Source organism: Pristiophorus japonicus, chromosome 7 (assembly GCF_044704955.1).
Source record: "Pristiophorus japonicus isolate sPriJap1 chromosome 7, sPriJap1.hap1, whole genome shotgun sequence".
NCBI classification, from domain to species: Eukaryota; Metazoa; Chordata; class Chondrichthyes; family Pristiophoridae; genus Pristiophorus; species Pristiophorus japonicus.
Window position 1 is genome coordinate 179,844,664 of NC_091983.1, and position 12,459 is coordinate 179,857,122.

Genomic DNA, 12,459 nt, shown 5'->3' on the forward strand with positions numbered 1-12,459 from the left:
GAAGCCATCAAAAGGTTGGTAAAATTGTAAGTGCCTGCTTTCAAGCACCTTTTAATGATGTTAATTATTTGTCCCGCCGCTTACTTTCGGGTCTTCTATCCGAATACAGATCTGACAGAACAGAAAATGACACGGAGGCAGGTTTCGAGTGGCATCCCAACCCGCTGTCAATCAAAGCGATTATGACAGCAAGTCCACCTCCAAATCCACACACGCAGGACTGGGAAGATTCCGGCCTCAGTGTCTAGGCTTCCAAATGAAGCATGGTCAATATAGAAGATGTTACCTTCTACTTGTGAATCTGTTCCCAGCAAAGAGTCAATGTTTTTCAAGAGGGGAGGGGAGAAAATTGGTGAGAAGTAAAAGAAAAATGACTTGGTTCCAAAATTGCTTCAGAATAAGCTAAATATGATTGGAAATTACTGAATATGCAAAGGATGACACAAGTGGTATTTGGGAGAGTAACCGCAGAAAATGGATATGCAGCTAAGCGCATGGTTTACAGTCGCTAATTACTTTGCTCCATATACAGGTGGTTGGCAGTGAGACTGATTCTGTGCGCTAAAGTACACAATGCAGGCACAGGACTATTAAGCTTAATACCAGCATAATTGGCACAGAGACATCAAGGAGGCGACTGAAGCTTTATTTAGGAGAGCCAATGACTATCACTTTCTCCGCTGATGACAACAGCAATACGAGTGAACAATACAATACTATTTCACTGCTGGGTTTTCCCAAGGAAATTCATGCCCCTAACCATAATATTGTGGCCTTCATTAAGAATGAAAAATAAAGAACTTGGATTCAGAAAGCGCCTTTCACGACCTCGGGAACTTCCCAAACGCTTTACAGCCAATGAAATACTTTTGATGTGTTATCCTTGCTGTAATGTAGGAAATGTGGCAGCCAATTTGCACACAGCAAGCTCCCATAACAACAAAGAGATAATGATTAGATAATTTGCCTTTTCGTTATGTTGGTTGAGGGATACATATTGGCAGAACTCCCCTGCTCTTCTGCGAAATAATGCCACAGGATCTTTTACATCCACCTCAGAGGGCAGACGGGCCTCGGTTTAACATCTCATTCAAAAGACAGCACCTCTGGCAGTGCAACACCCTCTCAGTACTGCATTGGAGTGTGAGCCTAGTTTATGTGCTCAATGGACATGAACCCACAACCTTCTGACTCAGAAGCGAGGGCGCTACAACTGTTCTTTCTTTTTAAACTTCAAATTTAAAACATTAATGGCAATTAAAAAACACAGTTCTGACAAGTGGCACAGACTGGTGATCAAACCAGCCTCCTGCTCAGTCAGAGCCCTTAATTATGTAATTAGAAGGCTTATGTGATTCCAATGAAGATACACCTTATTGTAATATACCTATTATACCACAACTTCAAATACAATGCACAAATTTTAAAGCTCCTTTGTCAATACAAGTTACATTTCTCAGTGCAGGTACAACGTCTGAAATCTGGAATCCTCGGGACTGAGTCAATGCCGGTTTTTGGGCTTTGCCGGATTTTGGAAAAGAAAATCAATCGTCTGAAATCGGGAATCCTTGGGACCAAATTCATGCCGGATTTCGGGTTTTGCCAGATTTCGGACCTCGCCGCCCGCTGATCCTCCTCTCCTTGCCGATTCACGCCGCTCCAATGCTCGCTGATTCCTGCTGATCCTTGCCGATCCTCCGCTCCTCAATTCACGCTGATCCTCCGCTCACCGCCGATCCTCCATTCCTCTGATTCCTGCCGATCCTCCATTCCTCTGATTCCTGCCGATCCTCCATTCCTCTGATTCCTGCCGATCCTCCATTCCTCTGATTCCTGCCGATCCTCCACTCCTCTGATTCCTGCCGATCCTCCATTCCTCTGATTCCTGCCGATCCTCCACTCCTCTGATTCCTGCCGATCCTCCATTCCTCTGATTCCTGCCGATCCTCCATTCCTCTGATTCCTGCCGATCCTCCACTCCTCTGATTCCTGCCGCTGCATTTTTTACCGGTTTCCTCGTCCTTCACTGCCCGATGTTGCCATCTTGGCCACCTCAAAAATGTCCGGTTTTCGGAATTCCGGATTTGGGAGGTTGCACCTGTACTTATTTTCTGAACAGCTCCTACAGTTGGGCAAGACTCTGCTGCAATGGTTTTGAGATTCCAGCAAATGGAGTATACATGTGCAAGTTGCCACCATCTTTTACTCACCGTTAGAACAGAGAGCAAGTCCTCCACACGGCAATCTGCTTTCATTTGGTTCTTGAACATTTTCACAGTTGGGTGTTTCAGATAATAATAAGAGGCGATACGGCCGAAATCCAGTGACTGGAGGCTGCGATTGTCCTACGAGATAAGTATGCATCATTGGAGAATAATATTTTAAAAATGCATCCAAAATTAAAAGTCAAACATATTTTTCTGAAATTTGGGACAAATTTTTGGCTTCCTTGGATGGGTGGCAACCTTACTGGGCTGAATGCCTGCTCATTATAGAACGCACATGATTTTCATTCCATTGATTTTGGGCAGGTTATTTAATGCGCAAGTTATTTGTTCTGCCAGATTACCACCCAGGCAGTAAAGGCAGAAATTTACCCCTTGTTTTATCAACAAACAGCCGAAATTATACATTTTGTGACTTATTAGACACTTAATTGAATATGGGCGAATTACAATTTATTGCAAATGATTTGTCATTTACTTTCAAACCATGATGACGCAGAAAAGCCAAAGAAAATATAATTGATCATCATCATAGGCAGTCCCTCAAAATCGACGAAGACTTGCTTCCACTCAAAGTGAATTCTTCGGTGGCTGTCCAGTCCAATATGGGACTTACAGTCACTGTCACAGGTGGGACAGTCTTTGAAGGAAAGGGTGGGTGGGGAGCTTGGTTTGCCGCACGCTCCTTCCGCTGCCTGTGCTTGCTTTCTGCATGCTCTCGGAGACACACATACACATGTTGATATACTTTGTATAAAGAATGAAATGTGTGACTCTCCATATGTTTTTTTTTTTAAATGAGGAGGGTATCTCCTACTCTTCCTTAGAAACCAATTTTTGCTCACACCCGAAGCCGCTGGCTGGGAGAAGTGATCTGAATGTATTCCAGAACATCTACAGTTACATGTACAAGCTGGAAACAAAATCAGGATTGATTGAATATCCAACAATAAATGAAAGAAAAGCAAGACTTATTTACATATGCAAAGGGCCTAAGGCTACTTCACGCTTTGCCCTTACCCAAAATGACTGGCAGAAAGCATGCGTACACTTCCGGCCAGATCTCTATCTCCAAACTATGAAATGCAGATTTTTAAAATATCTAATAATAGTAAGCCCAAGAGAAAGACTATTGTGGTAAAAAATATTAGATTTATAAAAATAGTTTTACCTCCCCTACTGAAATGCAATAGGAACATTCCAGATCGACAAGAGACTTTCCCACGAGGTTGGAAAGATATTTGTTCATGGCATCATGGTTAATATCATCTAAGTTGTAATAACTGGAAGAAAGATAATATTAAAAGAAAATATTAGAAATCAAAAGGTACTGTTTGTTTATGTTCCACCACGTTCAATACAATCTCCTCTATACATTTTCTTTTAAAGCTGACTTTGAATCAATACCGTTCTAACTTTAACCAATCTGCAGTATGTTTACCTAGACTGTTACGGTGCTTATGTGAAACTTATGGTATATTGGTTAAATTGCTGGAAATCCAGAATACATTTTCCAGCATAGCACAGCAAGCATTACCTATAGAAAAGCAAAATACTGCGGATGTTGGAAACTGGAATAAAAACAGAAAATGCTGGAAATCTCAGCAAGTCAGGCAGCATCTGTGGAGAGGAAGCAGAGTTAACATTTCGGGTCGATGACCCTTCGTCAAAACTGGAGAGTGTTCGGAAAGGACAGATTCTTAACAAGCACTGAAAGAGGGAGGGGAAGAAAGAACAAAAGGGAAGGTCTGTGATAGGTTGGAAGGCAGGAGAAATTAGAGACACAAAAGAGATGATGGCCCAAATTCAAATGGTAATATGCCAAGAGTTAGAAAAACATTAGTCAAGATAGGGTGTGAATGGTGAGATAATGACAAACTGCCATTAGAGACAAGTAGAGAAAAAAAACAGGCTCGGTGGGGGGGGGGGGGGGCGGGGGGAACCCAAAGGTTGGCAGCCATTACGCTCTGAAAGTTTTGAACTCGATGTTGAGTCCAGAAGGCTTTAAAGTGCCTAAATGAAAGATGAGGTGCTGTTCCTCGAGCTTATGTTGAGCTTCGTTGGAACAATGTAGGAGACCGAGGACGGAGAGGTCAGAGTGGGAATGGAGTAGAGAATTAAAGTGACAGGCAACCGGAAGCTCAGGGTCACACTTGCGGACTGAACGGAGGTGCTCTGCAAAGCGGTCACCCAATCTACGCTTTGTTTCCCTAATGTAGAAGAGACCACATCATGAGCAGCGAATATAGTATACTAAATTGAAAGTACAACAAGTAAATCACTGTTTCACCTGGAAGGAGTATTTGGGGCCCTGGATAGTGGGAAGAGAAGAGGTAAAAGGGCAGATGTTGCATCTCCTGCGCTTGCATGGAAAAGTGCCGTGGGAAGGGGAGGAGGGTGCTGTGAGTGACTCCGGAATGGACCAGGGTGTCATGGAGGGAGCAGTCCCTTCGGAATGCGGAGAGGGGAGGGGAAGATGTGATTAGTGGTGGGATCATGCTGGAGGTGGCAGAAATGGCGGCGGATGATCTGTTGAACGTGGAGGCTGGTGGGGTGAAAGGTGAGGACAAGGGGAACTCGGTCATGGTTCTGAAAGGGAGGGGAAGGGGTGAGAGCAGAGATGCGGGAAATAGAACAGATACAGTCAAGGATCATATTAACCACGGCGGAGGGTAATCTTCTGTTGAGGAAAAAGGAAGACATGTCAGAGACACTAGTGTGAAAGGTGGCATCGTCAGAGCAGATGCAACGGAGACGGAGAAAATGGGAGAATAGAATGGAGTCCTTACAGGATGCGGGGTGGGAGGAAGTGTAGTCCAGGTAGCTGTGGGCTTATAGTGGATACTGGTCGAAAGCCTATCCCCAGAGATGGAGACGGAGAAGTCGAGGAAGGGAAGAGTCGGAGATGATGCGAAAGTGAGGGAAGGGTGGAAATTGGATACAAAGTGAATGAAATTTTCAAGTTCAGAGAAAGAGCAGGAAACAGCAACGATACAGTCATCAATGTACTGGAAAAAGAGGTGAGGGAGGGGACTCGAGTAGGACTGGAACAAAGAATGTTCCACACATCCCATGAAGAGGTAGGCATAGCTCGGATCCATGCGGGTTGCCATAGCAACACCTTTAATTTGGAGGAAGTGAGTGGAGTTAAAGGAGAACAATGTGAGAACAAGTTCAGCCAGGTGGAGGAGGGTGGTAGTGGATGGGGACTGGTTGGGCCTCTGCTCGAGGAAGAAGCGGAGCGCCCTCAGGCCATCCTGGTGGGGGATGGAAGTGTCGAGGGATTGGACGTCCAAGGTGAAAAGGAGACAGTTGGGGCCAGGAAACTGGAAACTGTTAGTGACGGAGTGCGTCGGAGGAGTCGTGGATGTAGGTGGGAAGAGAGTGGACAACGGGAGAAAAAAGTGTCGAGATAGGAAGAAATAAGCTCTGTGGGGCAAGACAGGCTGAAACGATGGGTCTACCGGAGCAGTCCAGTTTGTGGATCTTGGGAAGGAGGTAGAAGTGGGCTGTGCGGGGTTGGGGAACTATGAGGTTGGTGGCTTTGGAGGGAAGATCTCCAGATGAGATGAGGTCAGTGACGATCTGGGAAATTATGGCTTGATGTTCAGTAGTGGGGTCATGGTCCAGGGGGAGGTAGGAGGAGGTGTCAGAGAGTAGGCGATCAGCCTCTGCAAGGTAGAAGTCGGTTCGCTAAACAACAGCGGCACCCTTGATAGCAGGTTTGATGACTAGGTTGGGGTTGGATCTGAGCGAGCGGCGTGCTGCAGGTTCAGAGGGAGGTAGGTTGGAGTGAGTGAGGGGAGCAGAGAAATTGAGATGGCCAATGTCCCGTCGGCAGTTTGCAATGAAGTAATGCCAGAAGTTTTTCTAACTCCTGGCATTACCATTTGAATTTGGGCCATCATCCCTTTTGTCTCTCTAATCGCTCCTGTCTTCCAACCTATCACAGACCTTCCCTTTTGTTCTTCCCCTCCCCCTTTCAGTGCTTGCTAAGAATCTGTTCTTTCCGAACACTCTGCAGTTCTGATGAAGGGTTACATTACTGTAAAGGGAAACACCATCTTCTGCATTTTCAAATAAAAAAGGGTAACAAGATATCAATGTTATAGTAAAGGAGGGCAGCTCCCGTTCATTTCTTCAATTTTCATCGTGATACTTTATGCGCTAGTCGCATTATCAAGGAAATCTCAGGCAATTGGCAGTAAATTACATGGGAGGTCTACTACCCCACCCAATACCTCAGTCAATAAATTTGCTTTGCCAAGGAAGCCTCACTATGCACATTTTCTTATAAACAGTCGTGACATCTTTGCTGCAAAATATGGCATTCTATTTATGCACAAAGAGCAAGAAATTTTCTACAGCCTGATACATGCTCCAACAAGAGATGAATGACCAGAGTCTACAATCAAGCATCTCCCCAATACCAAAATATGCTAATAATAAAACTTCACAATAATACAGATTCACATTTGGACCATTCACTTTTCCTTACTAGGACCAATATCTAGCCGTCATTATGGACAGATCTTTCTGATCTTTCCTCCCTACACACCCCAAGATCCTGAGCTTGGTTGTACACGACTGAAACAATTCTCAATATTTTCACTGATTTTCACTGTAATGACTCAACACGGCTCTCAGCACTGTTAACAGAAGTAACTGAGGGAAAATAGATACCACTGATCTGGACTTCATTCTCTCTTCTCATCTGTCTCCAGCATTATTTACAACCCAAGACTCTCTTTAATCAAACACCGGCAACAGACTCAGGAAAAAAAAACCTTCTTTGCCTTCAACTGGCAAAATATTAATACGGCATTGAAGCCAAAGTTAACTCAGTTAAACCCAAATAACTTCTCTAGATATGCAGTGCAAGGATTACAGCTTTGTTATTGATCTACAAAAATATTGCATTAGAAAGAAATAAGTTGCATTTATTTTGTGGCTTATCATGCTCACAGTTCATCCTAAAGATTCAAATATTAATCATCACAGGTGCTAACAAAAAAGAAAACAGCAAACCAGCTATCATTCTGAAAGTACCAGTCATTTTCTCAATTGAATCTCCTGCAACATTCCAAGGGCAGATAAAGTTGATAATGAAATTGGCCCAGATTTTGCGGTGGTAATGACGGTGAAACTGTCAGCAACTTCAGGATTTAGCGCATGCGTAGATAAACGAGCAAATCTTGAAGTTGTGGTCAGTCATTCTCTGCTCCGCCACAGGGCGTGCTATGGAATTCCCCAGAGCCAGCAAATTTTCCCTTTCACGATGAAATATTGCTGTTAAAAAAAACCCATAAATGTTAAGCCGTGTTGAAAGAGGTGTAACTGGGTTTTTAACATTGGGACGTACAGAGGCTTAATGTAGAAGCTGAAATATCATAAACTTTGTATATATAAAGTTTATGATATTCCAGCTTCTACATTAATCCTATGTGTATGTCCCAATCTTTATTTTGCTCTCTGTAAAATTTATTAGAAGTAAATTTAAATCTCTGCATTTTACTTCCTGGTTTGCTGTGTGAGAATTCTTCAATGCGATTGGCTGCTGTGCCAGCATGATGACATCACTGTTGCTGGATGCTGGTGATTTGCTTGATTTTGGTCCAGATTCAATTAAGGTTGGGAGAGCTGAAATTGATGCCGCGGAAATGGCTAGATCTTTGTGGGCAGCTTTATTAGAGGTCAGCGGCGATTGCCATCGCTTTGCTGCTAACTGCAAATTCTGGGCCATAGTTCTTCACACAACCATCTGTTCTGATTTTGCACTAAAAGGAACTGGAACTAGGTTAGGATTTACAAGTATTTTAAGTCAATACTATTGCCACATAGTATACAGTGTATTGGGCCCCCACTGCTGTCTTTTTCCTGTCATCTTGAAGGCTGTGCTTTCATTCCTAAAGAGTTTGCTGTTCATATTAATTTATTGGGTAGAGTATTGTAACAATTTGTATGGGAGTATATTTACAATATTATCTAAGATGCTTTGAGCACAAATAAGAGTTTTGAAAAGTTTCAGAAGGATATGTAAGTTATTAACTAATTTTATCTTTTGAATAGGTTCTTTGATACAAAATTTTAGATTAAAAATTAAAATATGCAATCCCTTAATGCTGAGCCAGTTTATCCGGTGAGTAGCTGACCAGGAAAGTTGCAGGATCCATCCCTGGTGTGTACTGTGATACCTTCTCTCAGCTGGTGCAGTGTTAGAGGGGTTGCTATTCGTTATGTCCAAAGAAGCATTTAAATTGGTGGTAATAACTAGCTGCTGTTTAGTTTCCAGACCCTCTCGAACATTCCTGTCAAATAACAAAAGCAATACAAAAGAAGTATAATTGCTACAATGTGCTTATTCCCATTAGGGGCCAGCTAGTGTTCAGTTAACAATATTTAAGTACCATATATATCACTTCCACCCCACCACACCTCCTCAGAATTAAAAGTTAAAAATAATCATCACCAAGAATGAGCCTGGTGAACAGCTGAAATAGATTAAAGAAAGAAATTCAGCAACTACATCTTACAATAATGTGATAAAAAAATCAAAGCAAACTCAACAACAATAACTTGTATTTATATAGCGCCTTTAATATAGTAAAATGACCCAAGGCGCTTCACTGGAGCGTTTCCAAACAAAATTTGATACTGAGCCACATAAGGAGATATTGGGACAGGTGACCAAAAGCCTGGTCAAAGAGGTTGGTTTTTAAGGAGCTTCATAAAGGAGCAGAGTCGGGTAGAGCAGCTGAGAGGTTTAGGGAGAGAATTCAGAGCTTAAGGCCTTGGGCAGCCGAAGGCATGGTTGCTAATGGTGGAGTGATGAAAATCGGGGATGCAAAAGAGGTTAGAATTGGAGGTGTGCAGAGATCTCAGCGGATATCCTTGTAGTACATAGCAAAGATGGGTTATGCCAACATTAGAACCATAATAAAAAAAAACACTATACTAATAACTATCTACAAGTCCAAAGGACTGACAATGGATGCTTTGGGTCTAATAATGGGAGCAGTAGACGGTAGCTTATCAGATTCAGTTTCAACACAGACTTCATAACAGAATCAGGAGCACGAGCAACATACTGGGAGGTGGTTATTTCATTACACACGGGAACAGTCAAAACAACTGAAATTTTCTGTGGAGTGGTAACAGTTACTTCCCTAGTATCAATCATCAGCTCCTCAACCTGCTTCATTAGCTGTTGAAGTGTCTGCGGTTTGAGCTTGTTGAGGATGCTTTTCATTTTTCAGAATAGTTCCTGTACTTTTTGTATTTCAGGATCAACAAAAACTCCTTCTCGTTCACGGAGAATGTCTTGCAAAATCTGCATAGGACGGTGAGAAGTCTGGATCCCTGAAATGTATTTGTGAGGTGTCCAAAAGGTCTTGTCTGTTTTGGTCTGGCTAATCTGGTCAAGAACAACATCGCTGATTGCTGACAAACCATCTGTTTTTTGGGATATTGGCTGGTATGATTTGGAAACCGAAGAGAAATTGCCAGTCATATCGCTTCTTGCTCTGAAAATTGAGCAATTTCCACTGCTCTTCTTTGAATTAACACATCAGAGTGTCATCGGAGATTTCTTTGGTGTTGATCGCTATGCTTTCACTTTCAGAAATTACCTCCAAACTATTTTACCACAGACATAATTGGGCTTACCCAGTTGCAGTTGTCAATCTTCTCAATTATGCTCTCATGCTCCATACAATCCAATGCTGCTGATATCCTTTCCTTTAGAGCATAGGGTGCCATTCTGGGCTTAAAACATTTTGGCTTCTCCCACACTCATCGACCTCCTTCACTTTAATATATACCTGGATACACTTTGCTGTACCAAGTTTTGGATTAAATAGGGACTTGAGTATGTCCACGTGTCTTAATATTGTATTAACGATCAAGAGCTCGTAAAGGAATCCATCTATCTTATATTATGCAAAAGAATCATCTTGTACTCAGCTTTAAAAATTAAAAGCCTAGCTAAAAGTCTGTAGAACTTTAGGTCTCTGCACAGAGGTCAGAAACAGCCTGCCTTTTCAGGTCAAGCTACATACGTTTACATTTTAGCCTAACTCTATCACAGTTACTAGGGCTCAAAATTGTCCAAGAATTGCTCCGTTTTTTTTTGAGCAACTTGATTTTTCTGGAGTATCTTAAAAATCTCCATTTTGCACATTCAATTTGCGCCAGTGTAAGTGAGTTATTTAGGATTTTTTTAGTTTAGCTTTTTTCAAAAGGGGGCATTACCAGCCACCTATGCCCGTTTTGGCCATTTAGGCCACTTTGGACAGCTAATAATTACTCCAAACTAACTTAGGCCAGCGTATGTGGCCACTTGTGGCCGCACAGAAAACCCTTGCGGAGAGTTAAGAAATCAGCACAGGTAGGTACGAATGACTTGACTAAAGAATGTGAATAGGATCAAACAGCTATACAGGACATCATATGACAAACTTCGCAAAGTTAATTTACTATACAACAGAAGCATTCATGGAAGCTTAAACTACAAAAATAAAAGTAGTAAAGAGACAAAACATATTTACATAAGTTTTTCAAAATATCCAAATAAAAAATAGAAGTACCTCCTGCTCGTAATTCTTATGTAGGAAAGTATTTTCATCAACAGGGTTAAGGAAAGTCTTGAGTAAGCTCATTAAAATTACTGGCTGCAGAGTTATCACACCCGCCCCCCACCGCCGCAATCAAAACTCTTTCCTCTCCCCCCACCACCGCAATCAAATCTCTTTCCCCTCCCCGGATCAAAACTCTCCTCCTCCCCCCCACCCCCACTCCGCCCGATCAAAACTCTCTTCCTTCCCCCGGATCAAAACTCTTCCCCACCCCCCGGATCAAAAACTTTCCTCCCTCCCCTGCTCCCGCCCCCAATCAAAACTCTCCCCGCACCAACCTGTTTGTTGTAGCCTTAGCCCGAGAAGACAGCAGGCCGGCCTGTGCGGCAGGCCATTCGGCCCGGGACGCATCGGGTCCCACGTTGCAGCACGCATCATCATCATCATCGGCAGGAGCTACTGCGCATGCACGAACGCTCTAATGCGCATGCGGACAACTGCCGGCACTTTTTTTTCGCGCAGGGCCCTAGCTCCGCCCCCTAATCAACTGGCCACGCCGCGCCAAGCCCCGGGAGAGGCAACACATGGCCAGAATTGGGGGGAGATTTTTTAGGCGCCGTTTTCAGCCCACAAAGTCGGCGCATCTCTGGTGAGTGCGCCGAAAAAATGGGTGTGAAAAATTTAACCCCTATATGCCTAGATCTGCAACAATGCCAAAATATAATATTCTATGCTTTACCAGAACATAAATGCTTGTTAGGATTAGGTGCTAAATATTTAGAGAGCCTGAAAATTCTTGAAGAAGACTGGTGTAAAGTGCATCAAGATCATATGAAATAATGTAGATACAAAAATAGTGAAATTGTAATGTGAGGTTAAAAGAGTGAGAGTAGAGAGGAAGAGAGAGAGGAGAGAAGGTTAAGGTCAACTGACTGCAGCATGTGTTCTTGAACAGCAAACCATCAGTTGTAATCTTGGTGTTAGCTTAACTTCAGGCTATGGAACCAATCGCGGCCCATCAATGATAGACCTTTGACTTTAGCTACAATTACGGACAATTCATATCTTACTTGGATGTTTATTTTCCTCATGAGTGTCCAGAATAACTTTTCAGTAAAATTGTGTTTTTCTGAACAACAAATTTCCAAAATTTTGATACTTTTGATGACATACTAATTACAGCAGCTCCAGTGTCCAGTTCAAATTCCCACTGAATAACTTCGATCCAGACAGGGACCAGAATTTTTCAAAGGCTCTTTTCTGTAATGGAATATACCAAAAAAGGTGTCTTCTCTATATCCGTATCACTTTGTGGTGTGGTTTCTTCCTCAGGTTCCTCATCTGAATCGACATAATGGACACTAGATTTTTGTCATTTCTTCTGTTGATTCCGCACTGCACAAGGATATGACTTGTGATGTTCTTTTCTTTTCCCTGCCTTCAATTAAGCGACACCTACTGGTACATAGGAACATGAGTAGGCCATTCAGCCCCTCGAGCCTGTTCTGCCATTGAATGAGATCTTGGCCGATCATGATTTCGTAAAAGGCCTGGTTTCATGCTTTATGGCATATAGCCTTCTTAAATGTCTAGTTAAATATTGATTTGCTTTATTACACCTCCAACATGGTTGACTGACTCTGTTTACTCCTGTGGCATTA

The 12,459-nt window shown here is 42.7% G+C and overlaps 1 protein-coding gene across 4 annotated transcripts in view; it reads right to left on the minus strand.

Moving 5' to 3' along the window:
* The window catches only part of ascc3 (activating signal cointegrator 1 complex subunit 3), a 777,147-nt gene that overhangs the window by 108,369 nt on the left and 656,319 nt on the right, over window positions 1-12,459 (minus strand). For all 4 annotated transcript variants that reach the window (XM_070885599.1, XM_070885602.1, XM_070885601.1 and 1 more), the window contains exons 35-36: window positions 3,397-3,508; window positions 2,211-2,345 (exon numbers count right to left, since the gene is read on the minus strand). In XM_070885599.1, coding sequence (XP_070741700.1) covers window positions 2,211-2,345; window positions 3,397-3,508 — 247 coding nt within the window. The remainder of the gene's footprint in view (window positions 1-2,210; window positions 2,346-3,396; window positions 3,509-12,459) is intronic.